The sequence below is a fragment of the Enhydra lutris genome, unplaced genomic scaffold (genome assembly GCF_002288905.1).
Source record: "Enhydra lutris kenyoni isolate GAN:26980312 unplaced genomic scaffold, ASM228890v2 scaffoldscaffold41, whole genome shotgun sequence".
NCBI lineage: Eukaryota > Metazoa > Chordata > Mammalia > Carnivora > Mustelidae > Enhydra > Enhydra lutris.
Genome location: NW_019154125.1, coordinates 4,384,825 through 4,404,020, shown reverse-complemented (window position 1 = coordinate 4,404,020; position 19,196 = coordinate 4,384,825). Strand labels below are relative to the sequence as shown.

At 36.7% G+C, this 19,196-nt stretch overlaps 1 protein-coding gene across 1 annotated transcript in view; it reads left to right on the top strand.

Annotated features, from left to right (window-relative positions):
* LOC111155390 (sodium/potassium transporting ATPase interacting 3) overlaps positions 1–19,196 on the top strand; it is a 618,988-nt gene that overhangs the window by 328,772 nt on the left and 271,020 nt on the right. Inside the window, exons 2-3 of the mRNA XM_022515541.1 lie at positions 3,737–3,874; positions 13,246–13,326. Of these exons, the coding sequence (XP_022371249.1) occupies positions 3,737–3,874; positions 13,246–13,326 (219 nt within the window). The remainder of the gene's footprint in view (positions 1–3,736; positions 3,875–13,245; positions 13,327–19,196) is intronic.

The window sequence follows — 19,196 nt, the reverse complement described above, 5'->3', positions numbered from 1 at the left end:
CATTCTAAATTGCTTTGTATCTTTAACCATGCTTTCCTTACATCACTGATTTGGTCCTCTTTCTTCCCTCCCTCCCTCCCTCTTTCTCTTCCTTCTTTCCCTCCATCCTGCTTCTCCTTCCTTTGATTAAGATTCTGATTGTATTTACTTTTTATCTTATTAGGAAACATACCCTATTACATCATATTCTTATAGCTTCTAGAGTTTTACCTTCTTTACAGTTCACTTAGAAAGGATTTCATTGTTCTTTAGCTCACTGCTTCATGTTTTACACTGGTGACTGGTTGGTTTTTTGCTTTCTCTGGAGTGTCCTTTAAATTTTCCTGATTTCTCTACTTTATTGATATCTCAAAATCGTCAAATGTCTCAGTCATTCTCTTCTTTGCTGTGGCATCTCTGCTAGTACTGTCTTTGAGCCCATCCATGCTTCTGTGCTCATCGGGGCTGGGTGCCTTCTGTTCATGCTGCGTTGTATATTTGATCATTTCCTTTCATTACCTTTCTGGATCAGAACCACTGTTTTCTAGGCGCTATATTCAGTGGTGTACAGGTAACATTTAACATTCTTATAACAAACAAAACCCTGCTTTTTAGCATTTACCGATGTCCATATTGTACATATTCCCATAATGGTTGATGTCAGGTTCCCAACTTGAGGTCACTGACCATGGATTTGGGAAGAGATGCACCCAGTGTGCACTCCCGGGCATGCTCCGTTGATGAGAACCATTCTGACAGAGATATTTCTAAAATAAATTCATCCTTTCTGAGTTAACAAAGCAACCTGGATCTCATTTAACATCATTTAGTGGCTCTGGGTCATTATTATTAATGTCAAGCTCTAAGGCAATAAGTGGTATCTCTAGAAATTATGACATTTAGAGAGAAGATCTTTGCCTATAAACTAAATGACAAAATAACTTAACATGGAAATTAGATCAAATAATCAAGTAAAAAAAATACAATGGTGGTTTGTTTACTTTGGATGGACTTTTTGTTGTTAGTTGACTTTTTAAAATACAACAAAGTTGACCCTTGAACAACAGGAGGGTTAGGAACACCAACCCCTCTCACAGTTGAAAATCCAAATATAACTCTCGACTCCCCCACAATTTAACTACCAATAGCCTACTGTTGACTGGAAGGCTTACAATAATGAAAACAGTCAATTAACACATATTTTGTATATTTTGCATATTATATATTGTATTCTTATAATATTGTAAGCTAGAGAAAAGAAAATGTTACTAAGAAAATCATAAGAGAAAATACACTTACGGTGCCATCCTGTACTTATAAAAAAATTCTCATCTAAGAACCCGTGCAGTTCAAACCCGTGTTGTTCAGGGTCAACTACTGAAGCCTACTTTTCTTGGCTCTAATAGTCGTTAAAGCTCCCTTTCTTTTAATTCTCGGTATGATCCCCTCCCTGTTTAGATTTTTTCTGACCTTTCATTTGTGCTCTTATTTTAAGCCACCTGAATCCATTTTTAAGTAAGTTATCAGAGAACAAACTTAATAGATATAGTGTCTTCAAGAAAGAAAGCAGATTTTCTAATAAGTGGTGTTAATTCAGCTTCTCTTTCATTATGTGTGTTTTCTTTAATATCATAAAAGAGAATGCTGTCCAAGCATCTTTTGACAGAAAAAAAAAATGGATTTTTCTCTGTTTGAAAAGTTCACTTTAAAGGTTTTTGTGATGCGCGACAGCTTTAAAATAGGGTTGCTTTTCAGAATAAATTGCCTGCAGCTGCTCTTCAGGCTTTCTTTTTTATCTGAGCACATCCATCCTGTTTGGACATAAAAAAAACTGCATATTTACATCGCTGATGGGCCAATAAATAAAATGCTGCATTTTTAGGGGAAGGTTCCAGGGAACTAATTAGAGTCACGAACAACAAACAGGGGATTGAAAACATGGTGCTGCTTCTTACCTTCCTCTGATTATTTCACATTTTAGCCATTTCTGTGCTTCCTCTCACTTGTGCGAGCAAGGGATGGTGACAGATCACTTGATGATCAGGAAATGCCCATGAAATGAATGTGGTTCTGGTGTGGTTGTCTTTAGGCATTTGCTCATTTCTCTTCTCCTCCACAGCTTGCTGAAGGTGAATTTTAACCAAGGTAAATTCAGCTTTCTGGATGGAGGACATTTCTTTATGTCCATGGAAATTAAAGCTATTCAGGCATACACCTGCCACATAACTAGAAAAATACCTAGGGTACCATTTTCATTTCAAATCTGCAGTTTCTAGTACCATCAACATAGCTATTTGTGGGATCATTTTATTAGAATTACTATTTTATCAAAGTAAATTTAGAAAAATGCCCAAAAGGTATAAAATCAGTATCCAAATACAGCAGGTGGAACTATAAAATTTTTAGATATCCAATACAATAAATATCATTTTAATAGGATAATGATATTTTTGGCATTCACTGAACTCTATGAAATTCTTCTGTTTCATCAATCATACACAGATTATTTAAGTGTATGTTTTAATACAGTGTATAATTGATTAAAATGTAATTGTATATAATGCAAATGTAATAAACTGTGGCATGTCTACAATTGTAATAGTCCCGTAATTTTTAATTCTCTATTCAAAATGGATTTTGCCTAATCTAGGATGAATTCTCATATAAGTATATGATCTCAATAAAATATGATCCAAAAGAATTATTTAACTTAGTTTTACATGGGAGCTATGAGTCCAGAGCTTAATAAATCACTAAGCTTCATTATGAAAAAATGGTTAGTCATTATCATCCATGATGGACTAATGAAAGCAAAGAAACCAAATACATTTGGTAATCTATATTTCTTACAAGAAGGCAGGGATGAGTGGGAGATTTGGGTTTTATTTTGCTTGTTTGTTTGTTTGCTTGTTTTCCAAAATCATACCACTTCTAGCATTCAAGCCTGTGGTTATTTTTCCAAGTGTGTTATACTGAGCCAATCATTTTATTTAAAAAAAAATATTATGAACTAGGTGGGCGCCTGCGTGGCTCAGTCAATTAACATCTGCCTTCACCAGGACCCTGGGATCAAGTCACATCAGGCTCCTCACTCAGTAGGAAGTCTGTTGTCTCTCCCCCACTGCCCTCCCCCCTTCTTCTGGGTGCCCGCATTCTCTCTCTCAAATAAATAAATAAATAAAATCTTTTAAAAAATGATGAACTCAGGGTGTTTTGGTGTTTCAGTTAGTTAAGTGGCTGCCTTTGGCTCAGGTCCTGGGATTGAGTCCCACGTCTGGATCCCTCAAGATCCCTCTTGAGGGAGAGAAGCAGAAGAAGAAGAGTCTGCTTCTCCCTCCGCCCACCCCCTCCCTCATGAGCGTGCATGCGCTCTCTCTCTCTCTCTCTCTCTCTCTCTCTTTCAAATTTAAAAAAAAAATCTTTTTAAAAAATGGATGAACTCATATCATAGAATATGATACTCTAAAATATCTTCCTGGATTTTCTACTGAGAAAATGATTTAAGGAGCATATGTCAAGCTCTTCAGATAGGTTTAAAATCTCTTTGTACTTTATAACCTCGAACTTATCTTAGCATATTTTCTGAGAGAAGTTGCATAAAATAGTACATGAAATGAGTGTCACAACTCTAGTGATGATGATGTCCATGAGTGTGATTGAAATTGACTGTGCAGCCTTCTCTAGGCATGAATAAATATTAAAATGGTGTGATGATGCTTGGATTAGATGCTAATGGACTCTCTTTGCTTTATTTCAGCTCTCAGCCTTGGAGAGGCAAATCTTTGACTTCCTTGGCTTCCAGTGGGCACCAATTCTTGGAAATTTTCTACATATAATAGTCGTTATATTGGGTTTGTTTGGAACTATTCAGTACAGACCTCGATATATTGTGGTGGTAAGTTTTATTTTTATCCTGTATTTTGCAATAAGTGCTACAAAATTATTAAATGGAGGTTAATGAAATATCATTAAGTTATTCCCTTGGATATGATGTGGCATTGTTGTTCAAGCCTTTAGGTATTGAATTCTGTTTGGAGATGCTAATCTGTGGGAAAATGACTCATTGAATGCTTACAGTGAGATCAAAGCAACATGAGTGTGAACATGAGACACATAGATCAAGACACCATGTAACGGTGAATTCAAGTTTCATAAGGAAAATCAAAACAAGGTTTGGATAGAGTAGGAGGTCTGGCTGTCATGATGAGACATAAATATACATTAACTGCCATTTCCATAATGTATGTCACTAAAAAGCAAACCTTCATAACCATAACTATTTACTGATAACAATAATAGAACTTAATTTTAAATGATTTAGGGCATTACAAATGCTTGCACTGAAGGTTATTTAGTACTCATCCCTAATGTATTTCATACTTTATATCATTGAACTTGTCCCATTTTGTTAAGATTAATTTGAAATGTTGATTCCATACTCCAACTACACCAAACATGGTCAGCACACTCTCCATTGCAGGACAGTTTAATGACGTGTATACTGTGTTCCACAATTAAATGGGAGTTATTCACAGTAATTAGTTTTCTAAAAAGAAGGCAGTGTTTTAGGCTACATGTGTAAAGTTGTGAGAATTAAGCCTATATAAGTGATTGTAACTAAGAATAACATACCTAAAATACTTTTTTTTTTTTTTTAAGATTTTATTTATTTGACAGAGAGAAATCACAAGCAGGCAGAGAGGCAGGCAGAGAGAGAGGAGGAAGCAGGCTCCCCGCAGAGCAGAGAGCCCGATGAGGGGCTCGATCCCAGGACCCTGAGACCATGACCTGAGCCGAAGGCAGAGGCTTTAACCCACTGAGCCACTCAGGCGCCCCCTAAAATACTTATTAAGCCTAAATATATATACCATGTTCAGAAGAATTAGTATTTTCTTGCAATGCGGTGACCTAGCCTCACGAGAAGAAAACCCTAGACTTAAACATATGCCCTCTTTCAATTTTGATTTAATCCAGGCACAACTATGGAAAGAATAAAGCCATGCATTTTTCTGTGAATACGTTAATTCTCTATTTTGAATCTCCAACTGGTTTTTTGTATCTTTCCCCACATCACCGAAGTGACCGACAGCCGACTCTGAACTCAAAATGGCTGCCCGGGTGTTAAGAGAGTTTGGTATCACCCAGCCAGCTGCGGGGACTGAACAATTTCTGCCTTACTCTTCTTCTCTGAAAGTCAGCCTCTGCTAAGGCATGTATAATCTGCTAGAAGGGTGTCTCATGCAGTTGGATTTGTAGCATAAAACACTTCAATATGCGTAATAGCAAACTATCATATTGGATTCTATTTTCTAGTTTGTTACTGTAAACACAGCACTTTTACTCACTGCAGACTTTATATTTTATGATTTTGGTGTTCCATGGAAGCCCCAAATGCCAGGGAGCTGGAAAGCCAGTGACCTCTCTGGAATGAAGCTGTTGGCACACATTAGGGCCATTACCTGGTCCTGTTGGTTGTACCCTCCACAATACTAGCTCTATACACTCTCACACAGCTACGGTTGAGGCTTCTGACTTTTCTTTCCGGGAAATGGACTTCCTGCCTGCTTTCAGCCTTCCTACCTTCCAGTATGTCCTTTGCATTTTCCCTAAATCACGGGCTTAAAACACTTCACTAGCTCTTAGCAAGATAAATCTAAGAATATCCTTGGCTGACCACCTGACCGAGCATGGATCTCACAGTCAGTCTGTCCTCTCTCCCTCCTTTCCTTCCTTCTCCCCTTCCTACCCTCCCTTTAAAAAAAAAAAAAAAATTTACTTAAGTAAACTTTACATCCTATATGGGGCTCAAACTCGTGACCCTGGGATCAAGTTGCACACTCTTCCATCTGAGCCAGCCAGGTGCATCTACCTCCCTTCTTTCTTAACTTTCTTCCTCCTTTTCTTCATTAACGTATTCATTCAAATACTATTTATCAAGTTTCTGCCATGTGTTTGGCATTGTGTTAAGTGTGGGCTATGTTGGTGATCAAATACAGACCCGGGGTCTCAGGAGGTGATGAAAAGATTGTGAAAGGGCCATGAGAAGGGTGACAGGGCTGAGAGTTTGTACACTTCCACGTCCTGCGTCCTGCTTCTACCCGCTTCTCCAGCCTCTCACCCGTATAGCCCTGCAGTCCTCCAGGGACTGGAGCACACTTCCTTCATTCTACGCAAGGATTGTTTGGGTTGATCAGTAGTTAATCACTCCTGTTCTATGTCTTGAGCATGTTTTATAATTGGTTCACACTTATGTCTTCCCACTAGGCAGCGTTCTTTGAGAACATGGAATGTACTAGATGCTCAGTAAATACTTACTTATTGTTTTCCCCATGTAGTTGTTTATCCATTTAGAGTTCACTCATGATAGAACTGGTGTCACTTCTTTCTCTGGTGTCTTTTCTTTTCTTCCCCCTCTCCCTTTTTCCTCTTGGGCATAAGAGGAGGAGGATTTAGATCTTTAAGTGTCTTCAAGAAAAATCTATTAGAAAAACAATCCATGGTTTTACTCATGTTGAATTTCTCTTTTAATGTGGATGCCAATCAGATTTCTACCTTTTGTTTGTTTGTTTGTTTGTTTGTTTGCTATCTCACTTAAGAACATATCCCAGGACAGAACATATGCCAGAAAGCAATGAGTTGGTGGGAAAGCCCTCCTCACCAAAGATGCCGTTGGATTTAATTTTCACAAATACCTATGGGTATGTGTCAGCATCCCTAATTTTACAGACAAGGAAAGGTTAAGTGACCAACCCCAGGAGGCCAGGTAGTTAAGTGGCAGAACTGGATGTGTATTGTCAGGTTCTTGAAGTTGATTTATCATGATTATTTTATATTACATTTAACCACCAGATTCCAGATGATAAGGTAGCATTGCAGTATAAATTTTGATATTGAAAAGGATCCTGCCCTGCCACCTCAGCTGATCACAGAATATTGTCACCTGTATGGGATTCCAGATTACCTCTTATTCTAACATGGGTATAAATTGTCCATTTGGGAGAAATGGTTGAAGAATCCTTAATCCACAAGCATGGGAAATCTATTCACAAAGTGTACCTTTAATGGGAAGATCAAGTTGTTATTGGGAGGATGGCTAGGCCATGTTACTTTCTTCACACCACGGGTAGTTCATCCCTGAGTTGTTTCCATGAATGCTTTGGTTTGAATCTACCACTAGCGGCCAGGGATTAACTCTAGTATGAAAAAGTCAGAAAACAAATATGGCATATGCCACGTTAATCAAGAGGTGCCTCAGGAGGCACCAACTTTTCAGTGGCAATGAGAGGAGTCCTGGATCAGAAATTCATACTGAAGTTTCACAGAGCAGGGAGAAAGTTTTTTGATTGCAGGAGATTTTCTCTCTAATTCACCTGCAGTATTCTTAGTATTAGCGTCCTTTGTTGGCTGAAACAATCATCCATAATGCCAGTTAAACGTAATCCATTTCCAAGTAACAGTCATTTTGGAGCACTGAAATTCAGATGGTAAGTTACTGCCATTTCTGACAACAAACAGGGTTTATCACAGCTGAATTTAAAGAATTAATCACCCTTATGAAAATGGTTATGGTAAAGGACCACTCAGAACAACCTCTACAGTGTCTATTGGCAAACTTCTGACTTCCTAGCATGGAAAATCAAAGCTCATAAAGACTGCTCCTTTGCTTACCTCTTCTGCCCACCCCACTTCCCTACCTCATAGCAGCTGTGTGCAGCTATTGTGTTTTCTAAAGACCACATGCTGTTTCTTGCCTCCTCTGTTTGCATACACTCCACTTTCTGCCTGGAATGCCCTATTCTCCTTGCCCTCTTGGAAAACTCTTATTGCTTCCACTGAATGGTCACCTCTTCAGAGCCTTGCCCAGCACCCTGCTCCAGGGTAAGTGCCTCCTCCTCTCTGCTCCCGTGGATCCTGGTGACACCTTCCACACTAGCTCTCTGCACAGCAAGAACCCTCGCTTCTCTCCTGTCTCGCTCCATTCACTCATGTCCTGCTGGCAGGCTCATTGCTCCTACCCCTTGCTGTATTCTAGGTTTCTCCTGGTATGCATGGGGCTTTAAAGATACTTATACTTGAAAGAACAAGGAATAAATGAATTAAAGTCTATTGGATGAGATTACTTCATAGGATGGACTGGACAGTGATTTCTTATCTCAGAACATACCTACAGTAGTTCAATAAGAGAAACTGGCCTTACTGTCTTTTTGATCTCAATTTGAGCTCAACTGAGGATTTACATGATATGTGATATGTGCTGCTCTGCTTTCACCTACCATTAGCTGACTTACTACTCTTTTTTTTTTAAAGCAATAGAGTGTTGTGGACTCCTGCCACTGTATTTGAGGAGGTCCTATAGCAAAGACTATTAGAAAAATGCAGTCAATCACAAAACAAAAGAATAGTAATTCCACTCTGGATAGTATCACTACAGATAAGGTGCAGTTTGTTATTGTTATATTTACTTTTAGAACACCAAAACAACTTTGTCATATGGTACTTTTTACTGATTGAAATTTATTTTAGCATAGGTGCAAGGTGTGAGATATCTATCTATCCATCTACCTATCTACAGAGATGTCTATTTAGTGAATACCAAGGTCAGTTGTAGGGTTTGAATACACCTTTTGTGTTTCTTTCACTATAGACAAAATGAAGCAGAAAGCATAAAGTACTGTTCTAAAATCAACTGTTCCTTCCTGTCTGTTTATTCCTATATCAAATATTTTAAATCTTACATAGACATCCCAAAATGAGATTCTACCTTAGGATTATTTAAACCTGTTATTTCATGGGCAGTAATTGAATTAGGCAGTTTTAAATTAATTTAAATGCAAAAGCATTAGCTAATTAAAAATTTTGTTGTATAAATACCAACTTTGGAAATTAATTCAAAACTGCTTTTAAAAAATTAGAAAGAAAGCCAAATTAATTTTCTAGGTCCACAGTTTAGTTATTGGCACTTTTATGCAAAAAGTTCATGTGCAAACAAGAACTTGTGTAATTTGAATTGTTATGGGGAAAATTCCCTGCTATGTCATCATAAACCTCCTTCCTGAGCTACTACTCTGCATGACAGTTAAGGAGAGAAGAACCATGAGAGACTGTGGACTCTGAGAAACAAACTGAGGGTTTTACAGGGGAGGGAGGCGAAGGGATGGGTGAGCCTGGTGATGGGTATTAAGGAGGGCATGTATTGCATGGAGCACTGGGTGTGGTACATAAACAATGAACCTTGGAACACTGAAAAAGTAAAATTAAAAAAGTGTCCATTTTCCATTTAATTGGTCCTATATTATATCCCCTCCACCAATTATTGGGTGTGAAGTCTTGGGGCATTAATTTACTTTATTTGTCCCATAGTTAACCTCATATGTAAAAACCTAACTCAGATTGTCTTTAAGAATTATATTAGGTAATGTATGTGACTTGCTTAACATAACTGAACACAGAGTAAGTGCTTGGTAAATGACTGAACTGTTCAATATATCTTTTTTTGCTTTCACTCTGCTTTTGGAGCAATTAAAATGAAGGGGACAGCACATTACTCTCAAGTTCTTCTGGAAATGAATACTAAACTCCAGAAACTGTTAGAACAATGAGTGAGCAAGAAACCTACTTTTTAAAATCCTAAGTCTAATATATTGTGCATAATACTGTATCTGATTGATGCACATGTGAATAAATGAAAAAATGGCCTTTCTGGTAATTGGAAAACAAGCTCAGGAAGTAAAAATAATTCATGTTATAGACTAATTGCTCAATGAGGAAGAAATAGATTGCAAGACTTCCAAAATTCATTTCCCTTAAAAAAACACTGAACTATCTTTGTAAAACCATGAAATATTCAGGAAGCTACTTAGAACACACGGGCATTTTTTGTTTCATCTTATAGGCTTTATTTATGTAAATTAGGACTTAAAATATGTGTACTGAACATAGGCAAAGTACAACAAATAAATAGGTAGCTAGATAATTATACAGAGTAATTTATCTATATTGGGAAGTTGTTTTCTATACTGCAAGTATATGTATCTGGATATATGAGCATATAGGCACGCTCCATGATAACCAGAAGGTATTTCTTAAAAATGGAGTCATTTCCTTTTTATTTCTTATTTCAGTTGAATTATAAATAAAATAACCCATGTCAAAAAGAATACATATATTGGGGTGCCTGCATGGCTCAGTGGGTTGAATGTCCGACTCTTGGATGCAGCTCAGGTCATGATCTCATGGGTCATTGGATAGAGCCCCATGTCTGGCTCTGCACTCACCGAGGAGTCTACTTGAAGAGTCTCTCCATCTGCCCCTCCCCCTACTTGCTCATGTTCTCTCTCTCTCTCTCATAAATAAATAAATCTTTAAGAAAAAGAATACATATGTTGTCCTAATACTTCCTGTGTAGGTAAATGCCTATGGATGTGTTTCGCTTTCCCTATATCTCTACGTAGAGACTTGTGTCTCCAGTGCAGGCTGACATATATCGTTCTCATGTCATAACTGTCCAAAACTCAGTCATACAACTACTTTTTGTTTTCAACAAACCAATATCAGAAGAAAGAAGCTTAGAGTATGGCTTTTAAAAAACCATAATGTTTATATCACGCAAAACACATTAGTTGCCAAGTGCAAAATAGTTATTCAAATACATTGCCAGCTGCAGAATTATATAAATGAAACTAATTTTTGAAAAACTGATAATTTGGTGAATTGGTGACTTGATAAGTTGCAAAATTTGGTGAAGTAGTAACTTCTAAATTATTCCATGGTCCTGTGCCTAAGATCTTTTAAAATGAAACCTGTCATGTAATACTTAAGGATCTCAGCTCTGAAGTCAGAATGTTAGAGTTCCTCTGCCAGCTCTGACACTAAGTAGGGGTCAAATGATTTCTCTCTTGCTTGGTTTAGAGTGATGGCTGAATAACCTGATCAATATCAAGTACTTAGCACAGTACCAGGAACATAGAAAGTGCTTAACACAGTACCAAGAACATAGAAAGCAGCAGAATAATAGCTCATGTTATTGTTAGGAATTAGCAGCTGACATTTGGAATCTACTCAGCCTGATAATTTTATCTTTGAAAGTTCACAAGTGGCATGAATCACTTCAGTCACTGAGTCAGTGCACTGATTTTTAAACAGATTTATTTTATTATGCATTTGTTATAATCGTGAGTGGATTATCTTTTCTAAAAGAATACTTAAACGTCTAAGTTCTCTGTCCTAATAATTAAGAATCATATAGCTTTGCAATTACTTTTGTTTATTTCCTTATGTTAGTCTTACTTTCTTTTATGTCCTTACCTTAACCTTTATCATTGGCTTTTTTTTCTCATGACTTAGCAGTCTGCACTGTTCTCTCATTCTGATAGACTCATAATGAGATTAATTTAGAAGGAAAAATGTCAGATACCGATTAGCAACAGCTTTAAAATTTGTTGTGGTTATTGTGACTTGATCAGTTTGCAAAACGTTGAGGATGAAGGTTAGCTATTTTGACTATTCATAGGAACATTTTGTGACTTATAAAAGTGTATGTCAAGGCACTTGGCACATTTTAAAAACTGTCTAACTCCATATCAGAAGACTTTACTAACAGAAAATACTGGAAGCATCGACAATATCTACAAATACCAAAAACCTCACTGTATATTTTAATTTGTGTTAATGATTTAACTTATTTGCCAGCTTCTCTAAATTTCCAGTGATTTTGGAACCTTAACTCATAATAATAATAATAATAGTTATTATTATTATTATTATTATTATTTATAACAAAACAAAGGTAAAACCCCCCTCACAAAAGATGATGTGACATCAAAGGTCACCATTTATAAAACTTTGCACCTACATAAGATTATTTTGAAAGCCTTTTAAAAATCATAAATGACAGAAAGATAGAAAATGTAAATTAAATATTATGAATAGTTAAAAGCTTCTGATAAGGATTCTGATAGGAACGTGGCTATTTTATACAATGTTTAAAACTCATAATTTTATTATTTGAGACAGCACAGAGTAAGCTAATGAAATGATTTCAATAATTATTTTAATTTGACAATAGCATGTGATGATTAAAATCACCACTAAACGCAGCGATTTAATTAGTATGTCTATTTAAAGAATTAAGGATTTATAGATTTTTGTAGTACAGTAAAATGAATGAGAAAACCATTGTATTACATTTCCAGAGTGAATTCCGTCCTCAGTCATCCAAGCTAGTCCATATGTCAGTTGTACATCTCAGTTTCTCCTTCAGTGACTGGATGTGTTGTGCCCTAAGACCTTCTCCACAGATGAGTTTTGATCTAAGGCTACCTTAATTCAGACTGACCAATATTCTCAGGGAAGGCATTTTCTAATACATATTATGCTAATAAAACCAATTAGTCAGTAAGGCAATTATGTTTAGAGTCTGTTGGATGTGATTGGAAGGTATATTCCCATTATGGAAATTTGTCATTTGTTTGGTCATTCTTCATCCTATTTCTTAATTTTTGTGTTTTTTGAAAAATTATTTTACATGATCGCTTTGGAGGTATACCCACTCCACTCATACTAAAATATTTCAATAGGAAAGTTTGTTAATTTTACTCCAAACATCTATTTTATTTTTTTTTTAGATATTATTTATTTATTTGACAGACAGAGATCTCAAGTAGGTGGAGAGGCAGGCAGAGAGAGAGAGAGAGAGAGAGGAGGAAGCAGGCTCCCCACTGAGCAGAAAGCCCGATGTGGGGCTCGATCCCAGGACCCTGAGATCATGACCTGAGCTGAGGGCAGACGCTTTAACCCACTGAGCCACCCAGGCGCCCCCATACATCTATTTTCAAACATGGTCTTTGTTCAGAGATATGAAGTGCCGAGTTTTGACTAACATTCCTAAAAACTTGACAGGTTAATATTATAACTAAAAGATAGATAGATAACTCACAAAAATGTGCATAATTGTATTCCCTGGAAACGCTAATACTCAGAAAACAGAAATCAAGTCAGCGCTTGGATTTAACTTTATCTACAAGCCAGCAAAGCACTTTAAAAATAAATCTAGCTTTATTGGCATCTACTGAAAGCCGAAGAAACTATTGGATTTTTAATTTCTAGATCTTAGGGGACCTCATAAGGAGCACTCTTTTCTGAATGCACCCTGCTTCTTCCCAGAAGACTTAGACTTATTGACATTTTTATTATTGACTTATTTAGCATACATGACTTCCATCTCTACATTTTTCAACTCTTTCTCCCCCTTGCCCCCTTTCTTTCTAGTACACAGTATGGACTGCCCTCTGGGTCACCTGGAATGTGTTCATTATCTGCTTTTATTTGGAAGTAGGTGGACTCTCTAAGGTAAGTTTATCATGCTTTTAAAGTACACTTTAAAAAGAGGACACTAATAAATAATTATTATGACTATATGTATGTGTGTGTATAGAGTGCGTGTGTGCGTGCGTGCGTGCGTGTGTGTGTGTGTGTGTGTGTGTGTAGAGAGAGAGTAATCTGAGTAACTCTAGAAATGTAATACTAATCGAAAATAAGTTTGGATACTGATCAGAAAAGAATGATCTTGGGAGAGTGTTAATTTAATGGGATTTCAAAACTGGCATTGCGGTGGTTTGTTCAGCTGTGCTGAAACTCAGCGTCTAGTGTATCCTCGTGTCCCTCTTAAAAAGGCTTCATGCTACAATGACAACAGCCCCAAATATTAAGTGGAAAATGGTTTTGAGCATTCCTATGATTTAAAGTGGAAATGGGGATTAATGAAAATGTTAATATAATCAATATGAATAGCAAGTCGCTATCTTTGCTTCAATATGAATTCTGAAAAAAAAAAAAAGTGTGACAAAGGATGAAAGCCTTATCCGTGTAGTTGGAGGGTCCCTTGACTAACAACTAAGTGCACCTTGAAATTCTGCTCAGACAGAGAGAGCTGTCTTGATGCAACATGTTACCAGCCTCGTTTCTGTCTGTCTATGACGAGTGTCAGCAGAGCACGGAATTTTCACGGTGACTCCTGCAAAACCAGCTTTTGATGGCCATCCCAATGTAAAAGCATCTTGGGTAAAGTTTCTAGCTGGGTGTCTCACACATTTTCCTCTTAAACCAGCACAATTTTTATTTGTAGAAATCATAGAGAAGAAATGGAACAGTATAGTTACCAGAAGAATAAGAAAGCTGTAGTTTGGTTGTTGTGTTTTGTTTTGTTTTGTTTTTTTCTTTTTTTAGATTTCTCGTTATCGACTCTGTGGCTGCTCACTTATTCTATTGTATGATCGTCTGAAAATGTCTGCGTAACATAATGGTCTTCTACGAGCATTTGCAGCTTTAGATCTTAGAAATTTGCATTGGCCAGCACAGACTCAGAATTGTTAGGCTCCATTGAAGTCCAATAGAGTAACAAAGAGTTTTTGATTCCGCTAAGCAGCAAAACTCCCTGAAGGATTTTCTCCAGAACCTCCTGAGTTGGTTACTCTTGATTCTACACTATAACTTTATAATTAGAACTTGTCATCATTTTCTCACATTGGCAAATGTGTTTGGGAACCAAAAATGACATTGCTAATACTGACTTTTTTACAAATGCACAAGTACCTACCTTTAATATTTGTGCTATTAATCACATTTTATCTCTAATTTTTAAGACAGAAAAAAGTACTTAAATCAGTGCCTTGGTATCTTCTGTAACATGCAGATTATAAAGTAATTTTAAAATGCAAATTTTGTGAATATAATAAATATAATAAATATAATAATAAGTTAAGCATAGCATTTTTCAAACCATGGCATTTTATATCTTGTAATTTGAATGGTCATTTTAAATCATTACTGTACGGGGTAATAATTCTCTTCTATTTTCTTCCATATAAACCGATATTTTTTGGAAAAATATTAGACCAGAAGAAACTGGTCCTGTGGAATTGGTAACATGGTGCGCTAAAAGGAAACTGAACTTGAAATCCTAAGTCTTTCTCTTAAATCTTGTCTTTAGGACTTATTAACCACAGGCCCTTAGGCAAATCATTTAACCTCGTTAAGTCTTGGTGAGATATAAACGGGACCAGTTTGCCGATAAATGGTAGTGGTAATCAACACTTGTGGGGTATGAAGCATTGTTCTAAGCACATCATTTATGGTAACTCAGGTGACCTTCAAAACAACCCTAGCAAGTGGCAAGAAGATAATAGTAGTCTTTGTCCCATACCAGTCTGTTTTCCCTCCGCTGCGCAAGGTAACTTCAGCAAACTGCTTTTTGTAACTGCTTTTCTAATATCAATATGCCTGTTAAGGGTTCTTTTTCTTTCTCATTTCTTTGGGTGCAAGGTTAAAAACGACAGATATACTAGGCCCAGTCACTCATTTTATCACGCATTCAAATGCCATTAGACAATCAACCAACTATTCTAGGTCATTAAAAGGATAGATGACTCCAAAGATTTTCTGTTGTTCTCCTTCTATTAACTGCCTCAAAGGCTGGGAACATTTCCCTGGTTAGCCACAGTTTAGCCTCAGTTTCAGTCTAGGAAATCTATTCTGAAAACTTGAATCGAGTTAAGGACATTCGACAAACCCAAGCCCCTCTGCAACCTTTCCAGACTGGACTGCAGTTTTTATAAGAAATTCCTTCTCCATATATGCTGGGATGTACTTTTTTAGAGCTATTTCTTACTAGTTCGTGAAGGCATTTCTTGGCATTACCCACTTGGATAGACTAAAAGAAGTCTCCTTTGGCCTGGATGTTTGCCTAAAATATCCATTCTAAAATAACAGATCTTTTCCCAAAAACTGGATTCAGATTGATTTCTACCCTATCTCTATTCAGTGTTATTCCGGGGACAGGAGCCACGTAATCATCCTTATTAACTATTAGTGCACATTATTGTGGGCATGAACAATTCTACATTTGGGCTCTTATAGGGATTCTTTTTTCTCTTTTTAAGACTTTATTTTTTTTATTCAACAGAGAGAGAGAGGCAGTGAGAGAGGGAACACAAGCAGGGGAATGGGAGAAGGAGAAGCAGGTTTCCCACTGAGCTGGGAGCCCAATGCGGGGCTCGATCCCAGAATCCTGGGATCATTTCCTGAGCTTAAGGCAGACGCTTAATGCCTGAGCCACCCAGGCACCCCCCCACCTCCCTGGGGATTCTTGATCCCAACATCCAAATATTCTTCTCCGTTTTAGCTCGTCTGCCAATCAGCTGTGCATTATGTGTTTGTCACTGGTCTTGAGGGTCCTGATTCTCCTCAGATCTTCCAGAACTTGAAGGAAATTGCTGGATTGTTTTTAAGGAAGGTGTACAAGTGTGGTGGGATCAGCGATAATTATGGGTCTGCATTTACATAATCTCCTGGAGTCTCTGTTTCCTTTGAGGAAAACCGCAGCAATAATTTTACTGAAGTGTTGAAAGTATTAAGTAAGATAATGCATATAAAGGACTTAGAAAGGATCTTGGCACAGAGTGAGGTTTCGGTAAATAGCATTTCTCATAATTGCCATCAACATCATCATCTTTATTATTATTGAAGAAATTAACAGACATCATGATTCTCATCCCGAAGCCTTCGGGACGTATATTTATTACTATGCAAATGCTGTAACGGGAAAAAATGTAGGACTGAAGTGACTTGTTTAAAAAATATGTAACAGTCCCTTGTGATAGGACCTCCGATCTGCATATTAACTTCACAGCTGTAACACTATTAATTAAATCCTTTCCTTCAACATGTAAATGGCTTTTTTTGAAATACTTCTGCAGCTAGATTCTCCCGGTGTCCCTACTGTTCCCCCTAGGAGAACTTTATGCATCTTTGGAAGTCTCTAAGGCTGTTTTTCTGCCACAGTTTAAGATCACCCAGGGCACAATTAATAAGTTATTGCTACTTCTTCAGAGGTTGCAAGACTTGAAATCATTTTTTCCTCCCTAGGAATACATTCAGAATGTAAATATGAAAACTCAACTCATTTGCTACATTTAAAGAGACTGAAAAATAAGTTATGTTAAGAACCCAGGTTGTACTTTCTTTTTAATTCCAAAGAAACTGAAGCTAATGTCTTATGCCATGCTCCTGCTTACTCTAACGTGTACCAACTTTCAGCTAATATTTCTTCTAACCGCTTTTTCTCGAAAGGTGAGTGGAACTTACATGTTGCTATCCTAGAGAATTTTGAATGTGTCCCATTTTCTAGAATTCAGAATGTGCACGAGCATAATTTAGACAGAAAAATAAATGTAAACAGATACTATAAAGATCTTATTAATCATCTGCTTTGACCAGGGGCCTTTCAAAAGTTATAAACAAGGGTGGGGAAGAGAGATAGGTGCTTTGCATTGTCTTCACTCAAAAGGAAACCTACCTTCATTTTTTTCCCCTCTATATCATGTTTTAACAACTGGACTTTTCCATTGGGACCTGATTTGTAGGTGTTTTGATGCTTAAGGAAATTTGAGCCATTTCCCTAATGGCAATAATAGCACTCTGTCTGGTTTTTGGTTTGGTTTTTTGGTTTTTTTTTTGTTTTTTTTGACATAAATTATCACCATTTCATACAGAAGCATCCTCTTCTCTTGTGAGATTCTTCAGTTGAATATTTTCCCTGAGCAGCCAGGCAAGATCAATGAGATAATTCTTCTTTTCAAGGCTCATTCTTATTACCTACCATGAATTGTTCCTCGGTACTTACTGAAAAAATCCTCTCTCTTACTCAAGATTCATTTTTCTTCAAGGTTGGCTTCTTCCACTAACTGTGGCTTTGGACAGGCACTTTCAAGTAGAAAACTTTCAAAGTCAATTCAGTTATGTACAGGAGCAATTGCTTAGGAAATAGAACTTCAGTTTCCTTCCACTGTTTACAGTCCATCAATTATTTCTTACAAACGGACTAAATATTTTTGTCTCAAAGAATTCTTTTTTGATGACTGTTTCAAACTAAATCAATGATGTACAGTATATTTCTTTTTTATTTAAATAAATGCAACTTACTGAATCTAGCAATGAATGTTAAACTTGGGGTTATATTTTCCTTTTCGTGATTTCTTCCTACGTGGCCATTTTTCAAAAGGAATCTTGAAATATGATGTTTACAGAGGGGTGAAGCTAAGGGCACAAAATATCTTTATTTGAGAATCATGTAGCAGCAAATGATACAGGAGCATCCTAGAAACCCAGCAAAACTATGCCTACATTTGGAACCTCAAGAATGGTATCCTATTAACTCTATCGTGAAGTAAATGTCAAATCTGTATCAATGAGACACTGGGAAAATGCATAAATTCTTTCAGCTCCCTAGAATAACAAAATATTTCAGGAACTGAATTAATATATTGTTATGTACTTATCCTGCTATCCAGACAGAATGTTTTTGTCTGTGCTATTGACTGGGGTAGGGGAAGATGGAAGCGGTGGCGGATATCTACCCAGTTATTAAGGATTCATAAAGGAAGAGCCATCACAATCTGCTTCCAGGCATTAAATTGATATAAGACCCAAAGACTTGCAAATGTTTACCTTTATGTTTGGTTCCTTGTGTACCATTCGCCTTTTATATCTAAACCCTTTTTTCTCCCCAAAAATAATACAATTATTTAAAAAAAAATAGGAAAGCAGCATAAACACAGTTATGCATTTCTTATTCCAAAAGACTTAAACTATACTTTTTCTTTTGGCATGGATCTAAGTGAACACAACTTCTTAAAACAGAATCTTCAGGGTCCCTCTTTGTGTAGGAAGATCATTGTTTTCCCCTGTAGCTTCTTTTCTATATAAAGAAAATCATAACCTAGTTTAAACTTAGTACTTTATTTTTCATAAATTTCATCAAATGCAAAGGTTTTGAAAACATTTGCTCTACAAATATCATTTGCCCCTACGTTATAGTCCAATGACCTATAGAAACTGAAGCATGCTGCTTAATAGAGGTTGCGGGGTGGGTGGTATCAGGAGTTTTTAATTAGAATTTTGTGTAATAATCTTACGCCCTTCTGTAGAGGCTCAAAGAGGTTTTTTTGTTTTTGTTTTTCCCCAAAAAAGCAGATGGATGTATTATTCTATTAACAGTAGTTTTGTTGGCTATATGACTAGAATAACTGTATTGAATAAGGATACAGGCAAATAGAATTGGAAAACTACACAGAAGTGCTTTTTTTTTTAAATTTTGTAGTTTATTCATATTCTTATAATGAAAATATGCCTGAGGTCAACTTTGAAAGAAAGGTAAACATGGT